This window comes from Zea mays, chromosome 7, assembly GCF_902167145.1.
Source record: "Zea mays cultivar B73 chromosome 7, Zm-B73-REFERENCE-NAM-5.0, whole genome shotgun sequence".
Taxonomy (NCBI): Eukaryota; Viridiplantae; Streptophyta; class Magnoliopsida; order Poales; family Poaceae; genus Zea; species Zea mays.
The window spans coordinates 147,870,097-147,888,057 of NC_050102.1; the positions used below are offsets into that span (position 1 = coordinate 147,870,097).

The 17,961-nt window shown below is 47.7% G+C and overlaps 1 protein-coding gene and 1 pseudogene across 1 annotated transcript; both read right to left on the reverse strand.

Annotated features, from left to right (window-relative positions):
* Positions 1-2,617: 2,617 nt before the first annotated feature.
* LOC103634254 (uncharacterized) lies at positions 2,618-5,289 on the reverse strand (annotated as a pseudogene).
* A 6,195-nt stretch (positions 5,290-11,484) lies between these two features.
* LOC542008 (outer cell layer 3) lies at positions 11,485-17,578 on the reverse strand. The gene is made up of 9 exons (NM_001111655.2): positions 16,686-17,578; positions 16,349-16,599; positions 16,105-16,222; positions 15,272-15,991; positions 15,046-15,147; positions 14,616-14,855; positions 13,517-13,691; positions 12,986-13,410; positions 11,485-12,434 (listed from the first exon to the last, which is right to left on the reverse strand). The coding sequence occupies exons 1-9, from the start codon at positions 16,842-16,844 to the stop codon at positions 12,033-12,035; spliced, it is 2,592 nt and encodes an 863-aa protein (NP_001105125.2). The 5' UTR covers positions 16,845-17,578; the 3' UTR covers positions 11,485-12,032.
* Positions 17,579-17,961: the final 383 nt, after the last annotated feature.

Below are 17,961 nucleotides of genomic sequence, written 5' to 3' on the forward strand. Positions count from 1 at the left end.
AGATTCACAGCCGGTGCAAGTAGTTGTCGTTCGCATTATTATCCCCCGGACATCCACCAAGATGGCAACAAACAAGATTAGCGAAAGCAGTAGAAAAAGAAGACACACCAGTCACCAGAGGTTAGCAAGCAGTCACATTGATGGTCCCCTAAAACTTGATCGCTCACACACCCAAGCAGGTGTTGTGGATGTAGACGCTATTCTCCCGACTCTCTGTGCATGCAGAGGATCGGGATGGGGAAGCTTTGATATACTAGTGTTTCAATGAAGACTATGATCGTCATCCCCTAAAATGCTCTCATTTCTCAATCGTTTGATGTATCAGTGCTTCAATGAAGACTGTAAAGCTAAACATCCACCTAGAACAGAGGTTACGCTTCTTCACATCTAAACAATGGACTATGACTTAAATTGACATATCTGTGCGAAATAAGTTTTTACCTAAGCTCTTACCAATAAAAGGTTGCCAAAAGTATATCTCTGGTTGAAGCATATAAGTAAAACTCCATATCCTTTCATGAGTATATAGAGATCACCAAAATCCTATAGAATGTAACTAGCAAACTCATATAGGTGTGTTTCTCAAAAGATGAACTATATGGTAATAGCTTTGCTTCAATAATAAGCCAATCGGAACATATTAAGCTAAAAACTATCCTACTTTACAAAGAAAAGAAAGACACACATCTAACATGTACTTTGCTAAGGGTCCTTCGTCATTAGTCTATCAATAGCTTGTTTCACCATCGTACTTAAGGGCGTGTTCGGATGCAAGGGGGATTGAAGAGGATTAAATCCCCTTCTATTCAAATTTGACTAGAAAGGGATTTAAACTCTTTCAATCTCACTCAATCCACTCCGAACCGAACAATGCCTCAAGGGGATCTTCCATGTACATATTAAGCTAAAAATCAGAAGGAAGCTATAGAGTTTGGCTCCCGTGGAAAGCTCACTGTACGTATCATATGCAGGACCAATGTCATTGCTTCGTATGCATGCACAAGTGTTGATTCAATTTATATACCCCACAACACCTAGGTATCGTGAGATTGATCCTGCACCTTGCACGGAACCAAACTCGTAGCTGCAGAGCTGCTTCTCTACATCGGGCTGCCGAGAAGGAGGTGGCGGACTTTGCGTGTCGCGCGGCAAATGGCTAGGGGCATCGCCACGCTGGCCGGCCGCCAACCGTGACTCGGGCGAGCAGTTCTGGCCTGGCCCCGCACCCGAGTTTGCGCGAGCCCAATGATATTCGGTATACGCTCTGGACCTCGGGGCCATCCACAAGAGCTCTCACTCACTCCACTTCTATTCTATCTATAAAGCTCAATCCACGAGTCCGCAGGCACGATCAATCGTTAGTCGTAGTACCCACACCGATACGCCAGTCAGGCACGCATTCGTGCAGCGGAGAAATCTCGCTTTGGCAGCTTCTGAATTTGATCCCTTTTTAGCGTACTAGTAGCTGGTTTGCAAAATTGATGATGAGCGAGTCGCCGCGGTACGGTACCAGAAAAGTGGCACTACTCTAGTCTTGTTTCGGAGGTGTCGCTGTCACCAATCATTATCGATGGGTTCTCGTACGGCTTCGGCCATTTTTATCTACATACATGGGTACTGATCTAATTTACAAATTTATAGTTACTAGAATATGTTAATAAGATAGCATACAGAGATATACAGACATCACAAGTTAGTTTCCTAATGAAATGAGATGGCAATGCAAACCTATATATATCTATACTATCTATTAAGAACGCAAGGGGTAGGCTGCCTCCCCTGGTTCTGCCTCCGGGTAATCTGGACCGTTCGTTTGCCTCCGGGTAATCTGGACCGTTCGTTTCATCCAGGCGATCCGACCCGTTCTGCCTCCCAACCGTGGACTGCCTCCCAACCGTGGACGTACATCCCCGCGCCAAAAAATACATCTTAGTGCGGTACCAGAGGAATTAGTCTGAGCAACAAACAATCCACGCCAACGTTTATAAGCCACGTTTGGTCTGTCTTAGTGGCCGGTATGGTACTAATCTAATAAATCCCATAACAGTGCCTGCGTGCAGCCCAGTGGTTCGTGTGGCCCAACCGTTGGTGCGGCCCATTATGCAGCCCAGCCTACAGCGTCTGTCATCCTCTTCGGCAGCCCTAAACCTCCACGATGGCGCGCCGCACGCAGAGATGTGCCCACGTCCTCAATCTGCCTCCACGACGGCGCGCCGCACCACGACTTCAATCTCCCCCCCCCCCACGACCTCAACCGCTCTGCCAGAGTCAACACCGTCCAGCTCCGGTCACCGGTTCATGGAGGCGGCGGCGGTACTCCTTCGGCAGGCAAAGGAGCAAAGTTGGAGGCGACGAGGGTCCAGATCCGGTCGCCGGCGTCCATCCGGGGTTTGGAAGCGCCGCGGCCAGCTGGAGATGTCGCCAGCCAACTCTCGGGCTTCCTCTCCTCCATCCCCGAGATCGTCGCTCGTGGAGATCTCGCCAGCCAATGCCCGGGTGAGAAACAGGTGCGTCTGCTCATCATCTTTGTGTAGGCACCCTTCGTTCTCCACGGATGCTCGCGACACAATCGAAGAAACTACTCTCCCTCTCCACGACCACGTCCTCCACTCCCCCCCCCCTCAATCACGAGTTCATCGTCGTCCACAACCTCCCCTCCTCAAAGACAACTGACTTTGTCGGCACCCCTTCTACAGGGTCCTCAATCCCCACGCCGCCATTGAACCCGACTCCAAGCTCGAGTTCGATATGCCCGATGCCTTGCGTGTGTACAAGATCGACTGTGTCGAGCGCTTCGACGACACCAAGTCCGTCCCGTCGTCCCCCAATGGCAATTCCACCAACGGCGTCGCGTCCAAGGACTTCGCTACAGGCATCTCCTCCCGACTCTACCTACCCGCGAGAGTGGATCCCGAGAAGAAGCTCCCCATTGTTGTGTTCTTCCACGACGGTGCATTCATGGTCCACAACGCCTCCTTCCCGCTGTACCACATCTACATCGCATCTGTCGATGTCGCGGTGCCCGCTAGCCGCTGATCGTGCTCCCTCACTCGCGATGCTCCCCCCTGACTGGCCTCCCCTTTGTTTATTGAACGATTCTTGTATATTATCAGGTGAGGATTGGTAAATTCATTGACTGATCTTGCCCCCTCTCTTAGGTTCAGGTGTTGTTGTTGCGTGCACAGGTTCAATTGTCTACACTTGTACAACAATTTAGTGAGGTTGATACTAACTGTATGCTCGCTTTGCTTTCTTTTGTGTCACAGTTCTGTACAAGATTATGCTTAATATGAAGAACTAAGGAATATAATTCAGAGGTAAAGGTTGTAATTGTTTTTGCATGTTTCGTCTTCTGTATATGAAATTTGTTTTTACATTATGTGTGTAATTGGTGTCGTTTCTGATTATTGATTGTGCCTCTTACCAGTTTGATATGTTGTCTACACTGCAACTTATCCCAACAATAAGAGTGAAAATGTGCCAATTTTATAATCTTAAATAAACATGAGACCAAGGTGAGCTGTTGTTTTTTAAAAACTCACCCTCACTATTTGTTTCCATATGAGCAATTTGCATTTTAATAGCATTTTTGCATCACACTTTATTACAATGTCTTGTGTAAGGCTCTAATTGTTGTTAAGTGTTCGTGTATGCCCAGGTGATTTTTTGTTATCATCTTGTATGTGCAGGTTTAGTGTTCAAAATGGCGGCCTTAGGCAGGCTTGGTGGTCTTCTAAGTTAGGTTTAGGGCCACTGGTAGCTTGTCTCCTTCAGTGTTCAAAGCTCCTCATGTCCACCAGGCTATTCATTGGTGGTGAGTTTTTGTTGTCTTGTTTCCTCTAATATACCAACAGCCTTCCATTTTTATGTTTATTAGTGTTCTTTGGTTAGGTCTTGACGTGAAACTAAGACAAGCATTCAGTTAGTTTGGACAGGTTACTAAAGTTTGTATACACATTTGAATGCTATTATGATGTGTGTTAGTGGCTCACTGAATGGTATTGATCCAATTTCCTCTACTGTTGCGTAATGGTAGATTACGAACAGCAAGCTAACAACTTCGATCATTGGGCTTTTGGTTACCGATATAGTAACAATTCCAACAACAAGGTCTGGGGTATGCTGTTTTGGTAGCTCAGGAGATGCAATGCTTACAATATTGTCATCTTCCTCATCATCCGAATAATCAAATACCACTGTTCTCTTTCTGTTATTTGCATTAGTGGATCCCCTCTTGTAGTTTATCCCATGTTCATCATCGCTGCTATTTCCATCTGCTTCTTCCTTCGCACAAATTTGTGCATCAGCAGTAGCTAAAAATACTAACAGCATTAGTTCTATATTAGCATGCTTGTAAAGGGTTGATATACAGGACTAGATATGTGCTGAGAGTTATAGACGAGAAAGTAAAGCACAAAGAATTTGAATATGAACATTTGTGAGATAATACCTGCAACACTTGCTACAGCTGTAGAATTAGTGGTACTTGGAGGCATAGGTTTTGCTGATGCACGACCCCACATGTTAGCCAGCGATCCACCATTACTAGGCATGGCCTTTCCATTTTGAGCTTTACTTTTGCTTGCATAGGCATCAACTGATTGTTCTTTGTCAACAGGACCATTGCCAGCCTTATCTAATATTGTGGAATTATCCTTCTCGGACTTAGTGTCTGCTCCCTGCTTTGAACTTACAGGCAAATCTTGCCACCGAGCAGTAACAAACTGCTCCTTTGGAGTAACACTAGGCTTAGACTATGCGGCGGCTGCAGCACTATTCAAGGGCTTTGGTGGCAATGAACTCACATGCTTTCCATTGGATGTTCGCTTGACAAAAGAATTCAAAACACCACAAAACCTGTGCATGATTGTGAAGTGACGAAATTGAGAATACTGATCAGGGATAAAAGTTGCATAAATATACATGCATATGAACACAGGTTTGCATCAAGGTATTATCTTTGACAAATTTCACTATTTTATATATAAATCTATCTCCATCTATATGTGTGTTTGGTTATGTATATTCTCATCTGGTTATGTCTTTGCTTACAATTCCTTCGTGGGCATGCCTTAGACTTGGGAGAAAACCAAATGGGCTAAGAGAACAATACCTATTATCTCTCAAACAGTTCTCATAATCAAAAGGCTGATTGAAAAGCTCCTCTGCCTGCACAAATTCATGATTCCAAAGTATAGCTGTATCTTTTGGAATACAGGCCTGGATACTGTAGATCTGAACCGAACAAGAATCTTTGAAAATTTGCCTTGCTTCTGCATGGAAGACAGATTAACTTTTCACATAAGAAATTTGACACTAGATAAAAGAAACATATCGCTGGGAAGTGAAATGGTTGTTTTCCTTTTTTGCTACTGACTAAGAAGAGATCCAGATGTTCTGATATTCACAGAGGTAACTGCATGCCGGACAGCCGGAGTAACTAATATTGTTGGCCTCCAACTGTATACATTTTGTTAGCTATTTATGTTTGCATTTTAGCTGGTGATATGGGTTAATAAGCTGATCAGATCCCTCCCTCTGTTTGCCATTATTATACTTTCATATAATGCATAGTACTACATGTTTTCTTTGACCTTCATTTGATTACTGACCATTGTGTTATAAAGCTACTTCTAACTTGTGTGCCAAATTACATGTTACGACTATTCATTCGATTATCTGGCCATGATGGATTACCCACTTCCATCAGAACTTCCCATGCCTTTGTCAGCCAATCCTATTAAAGAAGTTAGTCCTTAAACATCAATTTCCATGCATCATGTCGCTCTGTATATCATGTCTTGCTAAGTTTAAGCATTTATGAATCTTGTCGCTGTGTATATCATGGCTAAGTGGTAATTGCCCTTATGTTTACATGAGCAGTGCGTACAACATATATGCGCAGATTGTAAATGAATGACATAATGTTAGTTGTGACATAAGATGAGCAACACTAACTCCTTTGTTTGGCCATTGGTCGATGTTCAAATATATTTGTACTTGACAAAGGAAATTGTTATATGGTGAAAGTTGTGCTGACCTTTTTTTTAGTTATAGCAAAAGCTTCTTCTGAAAGGTGCAACTCTGACTAAATATTTCATTTTTGGTGAAAATTGTTATATGGCTTGATTATCTGAATGGGAAATACATTAGTTGAAACTGAAAAACAAAATTGAGTATACACAGTAACATCCATATTTTTTGGGATGCAGATTGGGCCACTGAATTCATTGTGTTTTGGGCTTTCTTTTAGATATTTTATTTCTTGCATTTCTGGAACTAAATTGTGTACGACAAACTGTATATATTAATAAAAGGACTTCCCTTATATTTCATTTATGCATTGTCCTTACCCCGGTACCACACATGAAACTAAACGGTAGGAGTATATTTGCTATGTAGACCAAATGGCTAAAACCATCCAATATTTTCATAAACTGAAAATGCAGAGAAAGCAATAAAGTTGTATCAATACAACCGTACAGGCTTAGTAGGAGCTTCTAATATCTAGCACTAATAATATGTAGAATGACATATGACTGAACAAACAATATGAGGACTGGTAACAATATTGATTTTGCTAATAGGGCTTAGATTGGATACTATGATTTGTTCCCATGTGATTTTTCCAGTCCTCTGTAGGGCTTGAAGATCATCCTTTGACTCATTTATGATATATTGGCCCATGATCTACATGTTAAGACACCTTTGTTTTACCACCTCAATATATTGTTTCCTTGGTTTTGTATTCTTTTAATTTAAAACAACCTACCCTGCTGCCTTGCCGGGGAGTGGCCAGCGACCGCTCCACATGACCACATCGGCTGAGGACATGAAGGAGGCACCGACAGTCACAGAGGTGCTGTACAAGTGGACAAACATCGGCAAGGGGTGGCAGTCGCGCTGGTTCGCGATCCACGACGGAGTGCTCTCCTACTCGAAGATCCTGCCTCTAAGGACGCTGCCGCAGGGAGGACCTGGGCGCGGATCTTGAACTAAAACTAAAGGATGCCTATGTAAGTTATATTTTCTCTCACATTTACATCAAAACTTATTTTCCAATAATCAGCAGACCTTGACATGTTTCTATATACTTTCTCTCACATTGACAAGTTTTTTAGATTTATTGCAGGCCACCTTTATTTGCTTAATGAGTCGTCGATCTTCACACATTTTTTTAGATTCATCGTAGTTTTTATGCATTCTTTACATGTTTTTGTCCTTTTCAGATTTAGTATAGGTAAGCTTTTTTTGCTTGGACAGTCTATTTCTCTTTGCTTCGACAGTTTCTTTTAGATTCAGGTAGGCCACCTTTCTTTGCTTAGTGTGTGGTCGATTTTGACACGTTTTTCAGATTAATCATAGTTTTTATTCATTCTTGGCATGCTTTTGTCTCTTTTTTCAGATTAGTCTTTATTCATCCTTGACATGTTTTTGACTTTTTTCAGATTTAGATTCAGTACATCTAAGCTTTCTTTGCTTGGACAGTCTATTTCTCTTTGCTTGGATAGTTTTTTAGATTCAAGTGACTTGGTGCGGTTCATTTTGTTCTTAGTATGTTTAGATGTTTTTGATTCTGAACTTTCCATGGTGCTATTCGTAGAAATCCTGGATTAAACACCATGATGGTGAATTTCTCGGGGGGGGGGGGGGCATCAATTGGACCACCTGATTTTCTCTTCTTTGATATCAAGTTTTACCATGGAAAAAGTTCAAATGTTTTTTATTCTTGTGCAAAGAGTTGTTGTGACAAAGTGCTCTATTAGTATTAGACTATTAGTACAACATAGGCATCTTTTGCTCCTCCCCTGTTCTCCCAGCTCCAAAGCTCAGAATTCTGCTAGCCAGCTAGGAATAGTTTAGGAGTGTCGTCCAAGTAACTTAAGCATCATTTCCTACTCCTCGGAGGCATGGAGTCTCCAGAATCGTGTACCATTTCTATCTAATTGTTTAGTGAAGTTGCTTCTGATAAGCGTGAACAGCAAAAAAGTACTCTTGTGGTTGTAGGTGCAAGACTCGAACGCCGCGCTCTACAGCCGGCAGAAGTCTGCGCAGGTGAAGCTGTACGAGACTTGAATGATGTCCACCATGTGTTCGTTCAAAATCCCCTCAAGGTAACAAGTTTTGATTCTTGATGATTTCAGCTGCTAAAACTTGAGAGTCACTTGCAGATCTCATAGTTGTTGAATTCTAATGTTGTCTTGTAGAAAAAATTGAAGCCATGATCTCATGCTTTGGTTAAGATTAGCTCTATCTTTTCGCTTTCTATCCAGGGAGCCACAATTTTTACCTTACTCAATTATATTCATGTATTTAGATCATATGTTTGATTTTAGAGCCGCCATCCCAGGTGGGTTTGGCCTTCTGATCCTGACTTACATTTGAGTTGTAAGAAAATAGTTGCACGTTTAGCAGAGCTTTTTTGTACACCAAGTTGCAAAGAAGTATATTTTTCTCCCCACTCTGGTTTGATTTGACCAGTTTTTTGCTCGCTATGTGTTACTTTTTGTTGAGCAATCTGCTATTTGCTGATTTATTATGCATACAGATCGGATGAGGAGGAAGGGCTCAAAGCCAGATGCCACTACCGGAGCGCTAAGGTGGACAACGTTGTCTACTGTCTTGAGGATGACGTCTATGTCAAGGTCCTTGTTCATTGCTTTTTGTTGCTTCTGCTCTCATTTTCCAATTGCCATTAGGTATCCTGCACACATAACCCTTCTACGTGGAAATCATGAAAGTGGACATTTGACACATGTATGTTCTAATATGTGAAAAATTGTGTCAATTGTCTATCACCGAGAAAACGAATAAGGTGAGCCTTTTTCCCTTTTCTTACTTTGTTTCTCTCTTTTCCCCCTTTTTTGGTAGCATGATGATGAATATTTCCCCCCTTTCTTACTTTTTATCTCTCTTTTTCTTTTTTTGGTAGTACTATGTGTTGGCCCAATAAGAGATCCGCTTTCTTCAATTCTGAGATGGAATTCTATCGATTCTTACTCCAATTTCCCTAACTACCATACTCCATCTAATCTCCAGATTCTGGATGTTGCCATAGCAGAAGACGCTAGCGAGAAGAAACTTTGAATGTAATTGCAAGGAAGCATGACGTGGGCCGACTCTCCATCCCAGATCTTCCTATCATCATCATCACATCATTATCTTTTTCCTTGCCAGGTCAGTGGTGCTGTCGACCCATTCATCCATGAACCACCGTCTGCATGTCCTGTTCATATTTTTCGTCCCTCTGTGTTATATAGATAGTCGACACCATCCATTTATATCCTTTTTATAGAGCTAATCATTGAGATATCTCTTCCTCTTGGTCCTGATGAATTTGTTCGTTCTATAACGAGAAATGCCTGTATACCTATGGTATCCTTCGTAGTTCGTGTTGCCATGGCCCTTCTTTATCATGTTGCTCATCTTCGATAGATGCCATGATTCAGTGAATTAAGCATTTATATTTGAGAAAAGGGGACCAGTTTTATGAATAAAAAAATGACAGGATTGTAAATTTGTATACGCAAACCGCTTTAATTCTTCTTTAGACGGGCTAGCGACATCTAAACGGCCGAAAGCAGCAGCAGAAAAAGGTGTGACTAAGAGTCCATATTTTGAATTTGGGAAATGCGGATCCTCCCTCTTTTTTTTTGTCATTTTCGCAACTGTAGCAGAGTCAGATAGTCTTAATTTGTGCACAGTTCACTACTTCACTCGAACAGTTGTGTCTTTACTTGAGCTGATGATGTTGAGTTGGAGTTGAGCAGATTATACAGCACGCTTTTGCAAGGCAACATTCTAATGAGTTGTGTAGCTTTGGAAAAAGCTAAGGAACCTGACAAAGGATGCAAAAATGTGACTGATTTTACAAATAATATTGTTCAATGCAGAATTCTGGTAGCTGCCCTCCCTGATTTTAGTAACATGTTGCAGCTCGTCAAAGTTTAAGCAAACCCAAGGCATAACCAGACTCTCGACAGGGACACAAGTACACAAGAGAAACTTGTAAGAGAAATAGAACATCAAACAGCAAGTTCTTGGTCCTGTGCTACCGAGACGAGAGAAGCATGCGTGTATTGATCACCTCCGTATATACACCTGACACATCATCATGCACTACTCATCAAAGGCTTGATTTTTTTTCAGCTGCGTCAGATGGGCGGCGCCTTCCGCGACGGGGCGGCGCCGGACTTGTGCGCCAGGAAGAGCTTCTTGAGCAGCCTGAGCATCATGAGGAGGCCCATCCTCCGCCGGCGGACGACGGCGTGCTTGCGCGTCTCCAAGGCGCCGTCGAGCCAGGGCTCCCTCACGGCAGACAATTATAAGCACTCCAGCTTATTGGGCGTCATAGTTAGTCAGACAATTATAATAGCGTACAAAATTTACGGAGTGTCTATGACGCCCAAGAATTGACACATGTTGGATATTGGACTTGTGCTATGACGCTCCAACTTATTTTTAAATCTCAAGGTGTTTGATGTTCTATTTCAAAGCATGTTTGATGCGAGCCAGCTGTTGGGTTTATTTACTCCTTGTATGACCATTAGTAAAAGGGAAAACTGACGTTTCTGCTACATGTTTCAGGATTTCCTTAGCCCCGGCTGTCATTTGCCTTGTGTCGAAAATAAGTATGCTATAAAGCGTACTGTCTTGATGGGAACTTGCTGAAATACATAAAGTAAGTAATCATCTTTTTTATTTTGCAAAGAACCTCGTAAATACTACAATTCTGTACAGAGTAAGCTAACACTTTTTTTTTATTCTGATTCTCCCAGAAATCTGACAATGCGGTCCTTGGGCTTCCTTATGCGTTGGCCAACCAATCATTCTGCAAATCATTCAACTTGGATCTGCTTGAAGCCTCAGCTACACTTACTCTCGCTGAGTTGTGGCTGGCTCTTGGATCAAGCCATGCAAAGAAGGCACTGAGTCTTGTCTACCAGAGCCTTCCCATGATTCTTGGTCATGGTGGGCTTGAGCTGCGTGCTCGAGCTCACGTTGTTTTAGCAAAGTGCCATTTATCCGATCTGAAATTCTCAAGTACTTTGCAACACTTCGTGTTACATTAAGTGGACAACCTATTGCTGATCCTTTAATGTGTAAACCTCTCAACATATTGGTCTGCTCGACACATCCACCTAGACGCTAGAAGCTAGACCTGTTATGCTTGTCGAAACGCCTGGAGCGGCACATATCTATAATATATATTGTTATCGTGTTATTATACGGTTCCGTTGCAACGCACGGGCACTCACCTAGTATATATATATATATATATATATATATATATATATATATATATATATATATATATATATATATATATATATATATATATATTCACATGTTGGTCTGCATTCTCTATTAAAAAACATTGCATGATATTTAGTGAGCTACACTAGAACATATTTTTTCCACATGAACAAAGCGTACATGTCATATATATCAACTCAAACGAAATAACACTACACAAACGTTACAAACACAGAGACATTCTCATCTCTATATTTCGCTATATCGGAGAAACAAAAGAACAGAACTCTTCACAAGATGGTTGAAAACAAACTGCTACATATATATTTTATATATAGGAGAAGCCCTAATAGGTGGTGTTTCACTTTCTTTTGCCAGAGACTTAAGTCAATACCCGAACCACCACATGAGCATATAACAAGCTTGAGCGATAGCAAAACGTGTTTGCTCAAGCAATCAAAGCCTAGCGAACGGTTCGTTCTTGACTTAATCCCTGTGTACCTCACCCCATATATATATTGCTCTATGCAATAAATACTCCACACTACTACATAATTTATTTTAATACCCTTATTTTCTTTCACTGCCTTCTCAAGCACCAGTTCCCCGCCGGTCTGATGTGAAGCGATCGACGTACGTACGAGCACAGCCTTGTTTAGCATCTGCGCCGTCACAGCATGTCGTCCTCTAGCTAAGCATTTGACATGGCATCCGACTACTCCGTCCTTTTTTCTGAGAACCGGCGGCCGGAATCCATGTCAAATGCCCGCTAATAGCTAGGGCGTGACGATGCTGGCCTGGAGCGCAGACTTGATCTTCTGGATGGTGCAGGAGAGCAGGTTGCTGACGGTCTCCACCGACTCCACGGTGAGCTTCGCGGTGGGCAGGTTGTTCACCAGGATCTGGAATGCCACCGTGACTAGAGACCCCGTGCTGCTGCTGCTGCTGCTACCGCCGCAGCTTGGTGAACCCTGATGTGCAGTGTTTGGTGACTGGCAGTGGCCGTCCGGGAGGATGGCGAACCCAGAGGGGAGGAGAGAGACGTAGGCGGAGTCGCCACCGTTCATGACGACGTGCATGGACTGCACGTCCACCGGGGCGTACACCACCAGAGAGCCTGACGGGTCGGTGCAGGTCTCTTGCAGGATGAGCATGTTGTTTTGGTTGCCACTAGTTGCCTGCAACACATCTCATCAGAAATTCATCAGGGGTAATGAAGAGAGTAAAAAATATGTATTGCGAACTTATTTATACTGCATGTTGTTTAGATATATATAATATTGTCATACTATTTTTGTATTGATTAAACTTTTAAATTGGTTTAATTAAAACTTAAAATTCTAAAAATAGACTGTTGAGTACTAGTAGATCAGAGAGGGATGATGAAGGCAAGGACAAGGGCAGCCTGCGTGGTTCCAAACACACAAAAGTGACAGGAGCTTTCCCTCACAAATGTCAACCATGGACCAGTTTCTGGTAAACTGCCAGTGTTTTAACCTTTTCCGGTTTGTCCTTTTCTCTGTGTCATGGTGTCCCTCAACCCATGCAATACTGCAGTGCATGCATATAAACACAAATCCGGCACCACGGTACTGTACTACACTTGATGAGAAACAGTATTGCATTACAATGTGGGACCAAAAAAAAATCAAAGAGATGATTCATTGATCGCAACGGTAAAAACGGCAGTAAAAATTGAAGTAAGGAGGAGGGCAGTAGTAGTGCTTACATTTGGGCGGAGGAGGGAGACGGCGTTGCCGTGGTGCTGGCCCTTGGCGATGTGGTCCATCTCCTGCATTGCCTCACCGTTGGCCAGGATGTCCCACTCGCCGCGGCGCTGCTCGTCGCGGAGGTAGTCGAACACGCGCTGCGGGGACGTGGCGGGCAGCCGCACCGACGTGGTGGCGCTGAGCACCACGCCGGGGGGATCCCCGGGCGCCCCCACGCTGTGCCGCGCCATCATCCGCACCTTCTCCTCGCCCTCGCCCGCGGCTGCTGATCCGCCGTTCCCAGCAGCGTCTCCTCCCTCGCCGCTGCGCCACTCGTCCAGGCGCCGCCACTTCTGCGCCGCCGACGCACACACACCGGCGCAGAAGTTGTCCGTCATCCGCTGCGCCAGCTTCAGCATGCTCCTCCGCCCCACCGGCGTGATCGCTGCATAAATCCATATATATCCATGCTCACCGCCGTCGCCATTGGTTAACCATCTCGTGCAAGTTACTCACACCAACGATGGAGTGATTAGTAAGTTATTACTCACCGGCGTGGTCGCGGGCAGGGAGAGAGTTGGAGCAGAGGATGGCGAGGTACTGGCACTGGCGCTGGAGCGAGGCGAGCCAGCGGCGCGCGCCAAGGGCCTGGCCGGACTGGAGCAGCGGGCGGTAGAGTTGGTGCACCACCGCCTCGTCGTACTCCGCGTGGACAACCCACGTGACCTGTGGTCAGCACGCACACAGTACAGAGCAGCGTTAGCACACGGGCAGCAGCTACCATGTGTGCCGTCGCTCACGGCTGTTTTTTCCCCTTCCTTCCACGTTGGCCATGGCCACTTGGCACTTGCCGCCGCCCGAAGCAGGTAAAAGGGCTGTGGGACGGAAGGCACAGACGCGCAAGAAACCCAGTTTGACCACTGCAAGGTGCAAACCCTAGGTATACTGCTAGCTCTAGTACATTATTGCAGGTAAAACGTTATGTTAACGACGCACAGCAAACAAACAAGATCTACAAACCGAGACATGTTCAGGGGTCATGAGAGATTTGGATATCATATCGACCCCACAACGTCGTTATACATTATTACAGGCCGCACTCACAAGCTGCCCCGACGATTAAACAACATGATGATATATGCCCTAAAAAACTGGATCTACGAGACCAAGCGGCCGCCTCGAGCTAGCATTTCGGCGCACGTACGGTAGCGGAAGCATCGAAATGTTTGGCTAAGAAAATCATGTGATACCCTAGGCTAGATGCCCATGCTACAGGTCAAGCTCCCGGCCTGCGGGTCAGACGGCGGCCACCGCGTCTGTGAGCCTCCGCGGGCGGCACGGCGACCAACTGATCGTCGCGCACACGTCTCGGCGCCCTGGCTACGAGAGCATTGACCTGCCGCGCCTGGGAGCATCGATTGGTGCGTGCGCAGGCAGCTGTAGCCGCCGACTCGCCTGCCCACGTACGAGCACGCGTCGGGGCAGCATAAAATACTGGGCCGCGGCCGCTCTATAAATGCGGGCGTAACTCGCGCACTGTAGCCGCGCACATGCCGCTGCGCCCGGCCCGGCCGTGCGGATTTATGGCAGTCGAATCGGACGACGGTGGAGCACAACACAACACCCATGGTAACAGCCGGGGGCACGTACCTTGGAGTAGCCGTTGTTCATGTCTTGCACGATGCAGCCGGTGGGGAGCAGGCGGCAGCCCATGTACCCGGCGCCGCCGCCGTTCTGCGCGTGGTGGTGGCCGCCGTCGGGCCGGAGGATGGCGTCCACCGAGACGTCGACCACGGCCCACAGCCCCTCGGCGTGCTGCTTGCAGAACCGAAGGAACACCACCTCACGGATCGGCACCAGCGGCGACAGCACCTGCAGCTCCGCGTGCATCTGCATGGATGCATCCCAGAAGCACGCACGTATACGTCGTATACATGCATATTTTTATTATTATTATTACTAGCACAGGCTATTTTTTTATTATTACTAGCACAGGCGTGTGCGTGCGAGAGCATGGTGGTACTGCGCGTCACCAAAGTGCGTGCATAGTACGTGTGGGCGACGAGTGGGACTAGCTCACCAGCTGGATTGACCCGCTGCGCGTGCCGCCCATGCCGCTCGAGATGATGTCCGTCGTGCTCGCCCTCGCCACGATGCACGGGAACATCTCCGACCACCGAGCCTGCACGAAACATGTGTATGTATGTATGTCACCGTCGTGCCAGTGCATGGCGCAGCGGCACGTACGGAATGGAACTGACACGTACACGTGTCTAGTATATAGGAGGAGGTGCGTGCGTACGTACCGCGTCCATGAGGCTGTCTACGAGGTCTACGCTGCTGGTTATGGCGACGCCGGCCTCGCGGGTAGCCTCGGTGACGTAGCCCGCGGGGCTCGGCCCGAACACCCTGGCGAACGCTCGGTGGTACTCGTCGAGGTTGAGCGCCTCCAAGCCGCTGCCGTCGGGACTGCGGAGCCAGAGCGGCTCGTCCATCTGCGCCACTTTCATGAGCTCCTCCATCGCGGCGAGCGCCAGCTCGAGGAGGACGGTGCGGTCGATGCCGTCGGCGGCCGCCCCGTGCAGCGCAACGTCGAGGGCGCCAATGCCCATGGGCAAGCGCATGGCGGCCGAGCCCACGGGGCCCGGAAGGCCGGCGCCGAGTAGGTCGGGGAGGGGCTGCAGCGCTGACGCGCCGAGGGGACCGGGCCCGTAGCCGTTGTTGGAGCCGACGGCGAGCTCGAGGCCGGAGCAGCCTTGCAGGGACGACGACATGGAGCTGCCAGAGGAGATTGGGCGGCCGAGGAACTTGCCGGCGAGGGCGCAGACGCGGTCCAGCTCGTCCTTGAGCCGCGCGTTCTCTATGCGGAGGTGCTGCTCCTCCAGCGACACCTCCCCGAGCACGGCCGCGCCGCCACAGTTGGCGCAGATGGGGTTGCGCATCGCCTCCCGGATCGTCATGTTCTCCGCCCTCAGCTTGTCGTTCTCCTGCCTCAGCAGCGCGTTCTCGTGCCGCTCGATCTGCGTCTGCTCATCACGACGAGATGCAAACACATAAAATTGTCATCACACACGTACGCAGCCGCCCGACACATGTCTGGTTGACTGTGGCTGGTTCGCGCTCCCAATTAAGTCCGAACCTTCATCTGCGTGCGGCGGTTCTGGAACCAGAACTTGACCTGGCGGCTCTCTAGGTTGAGCCGCTTGCTGAGCTCCATCCTTTGCTTCTCGTCGGGGTGGGGGCACTCCTTGAACACACTGCGTGCATATGCTTATAACTATTATTATAGGTCTATATATAAAAACTCGTGAAAAAAGAGAGATTTCTTCCATGCATGGTCTGGCCGGGTTTTGTGATAGATGTTAGGCGGCGCGGCGACATACGCTTCGAGTTCTTGGATTTGCTGCGGTGTGTGGCGGTGGTATCGCTTCTTCTTCCTGCGAGGGTTACTGTTGTCCGGGTCGATCTCGTCACCGGAGGCGCCGTCGACGTTGTCGCTGCCTGACCGGCTGTCGATCTCGTCCTCACGGCCGCGGCCCAGCGAGTCCCCGTCGCCTCCGCTCCCGCTCCCGCCGCCGCCAATCAGGCCCATACGACCCAAGTCGCCCAGCTGAGCCCCTTCCATGTTCGTTTGCTACAACACAACAAAATCAGTCAGACATATGAGCACACAGGAAAATCAGCCACACTGCCGGCGCATGGAGTATAGCGAGTGCGTACCAGCCCGAGGGAGAGACCCGTGGCGCCGAATCCGCCAGGTTTCGGCAGGGGCGGGGCCGGGACGAGGCGGCCGGGGTTGTGCATGCCCGTGCCGCCGCCGGTAGCGTCGTAGGAGAAGACGCCGGAGCCGGCGCCGTCGAACATGCCGCCGAAGCTCATGGAGAGAGAGCGGACTGGTTTTCCTCCAGTCCTGGCTAAAATCTCTGCCCGCGATCCTACCAACCCCACGCGGATCCCCTCAGATCCCAAGGAATTATTAGTTTTTTTTATGAGGCGTGAGAGGGAGAGAAGGCAGGCATTAAAATAGCAGGAGAGCAGCCACGCAGCCGCGGATGGCCTGGCTGGAGCAAATATGGAAGGGAATCATGGAAGAACGAACGTCATGGGGACGGGTATGGAAAGAAAGGAATTCGAGTTGGGAAGGAGGAACGCGAGAGACGCGTGCACCTAACCTAACCCTCTGAAGAACTCGACGCCAAACTCCGCCGCCGCCGTCCCAACGGCGGCGATGGCGACCCCGGCGGCCCGGCTGATGAATCCGAAACCCTCAGGCCAGGAAGACGCAGCAGCTATCTACTTGCGCTCCGCCACATGCTGCATGTGGCTTGGCGGCCTGGCGAGCGAGCTACTAAAAAGAAGAGAGGAGAGCAGACGAGTAGCGCCTAGGGGAAGGACTCACGAAGAGGGCGGAAGAATGGGCGAGGAGGGAGAGGTGCGAGAGAGCTCGAGAGGCTGGCAGATAATAAAGCGGGGAGGGGACATGTGGAGCGAGCTAGTCTACGAGGGAAGCCCAGCAGCAGCTAGCGCTCTATCTGGCTGGCCTCGCCGGGGCAGATGAAAGAGACGGCGTCGTGCACCGCCGAAGAGAAGCGCAGTCTGGGTGTCTGGCCATGGAAACCCAACCAGCGTGAAACCGCGGAAAAGCTGCGTTTTCTTGGGAGCGTTTTCGGGGGGCCAAACGGAGGAAACGAACAAGCCCGGGGCCGGGAGCACAAAAAATCAAGTGGGGCTGACTCGCACACGGAGGCGAGCACGAGAGTCAAATGGCCCCCACCGATGCACGACCCATGATGGGCCGGTTACAACGCATAGGCCGCCTCTTACTTTCACACTGCCACACAGATCTGGCAAGCAATGGGGCAACAAAAGATTTGTGCTGCTGTGAGTGTGAGCTCAACATGGGGACCGCCTATTGGATGGATGGATGGATGGATGGATGGATGCCAAGTACAACAGCGACCATTTTTCATGCTTGAGAAAAGATGTAGGCGAAGAG

Bases quoted from the DNA above. Each gene is read 5' to 3' on its own strand.
- LOC542008 (NM_001111655.2), bottom strand. From the start codon at position 16,844: ATGAGCTTCGGCGGCATGTTCGACGGCGCCGGCTCCGGCGTCTTCTCC. The intron at 14,856-15,045 runs GTGAGCTAGTCC...GCATCCATGCAG, and splicing joins GCAGCGGGTCAATCCAGCTG to ATGCACGCGGAGCTGCAGGT. The intron at 13,692-14,615 runs GTACGTGCCCCC...TGCTGACCACAG, and splicing joins TGAACAACGGCTACTCCAAG to GTCACGTGGGTTGTCCACGC.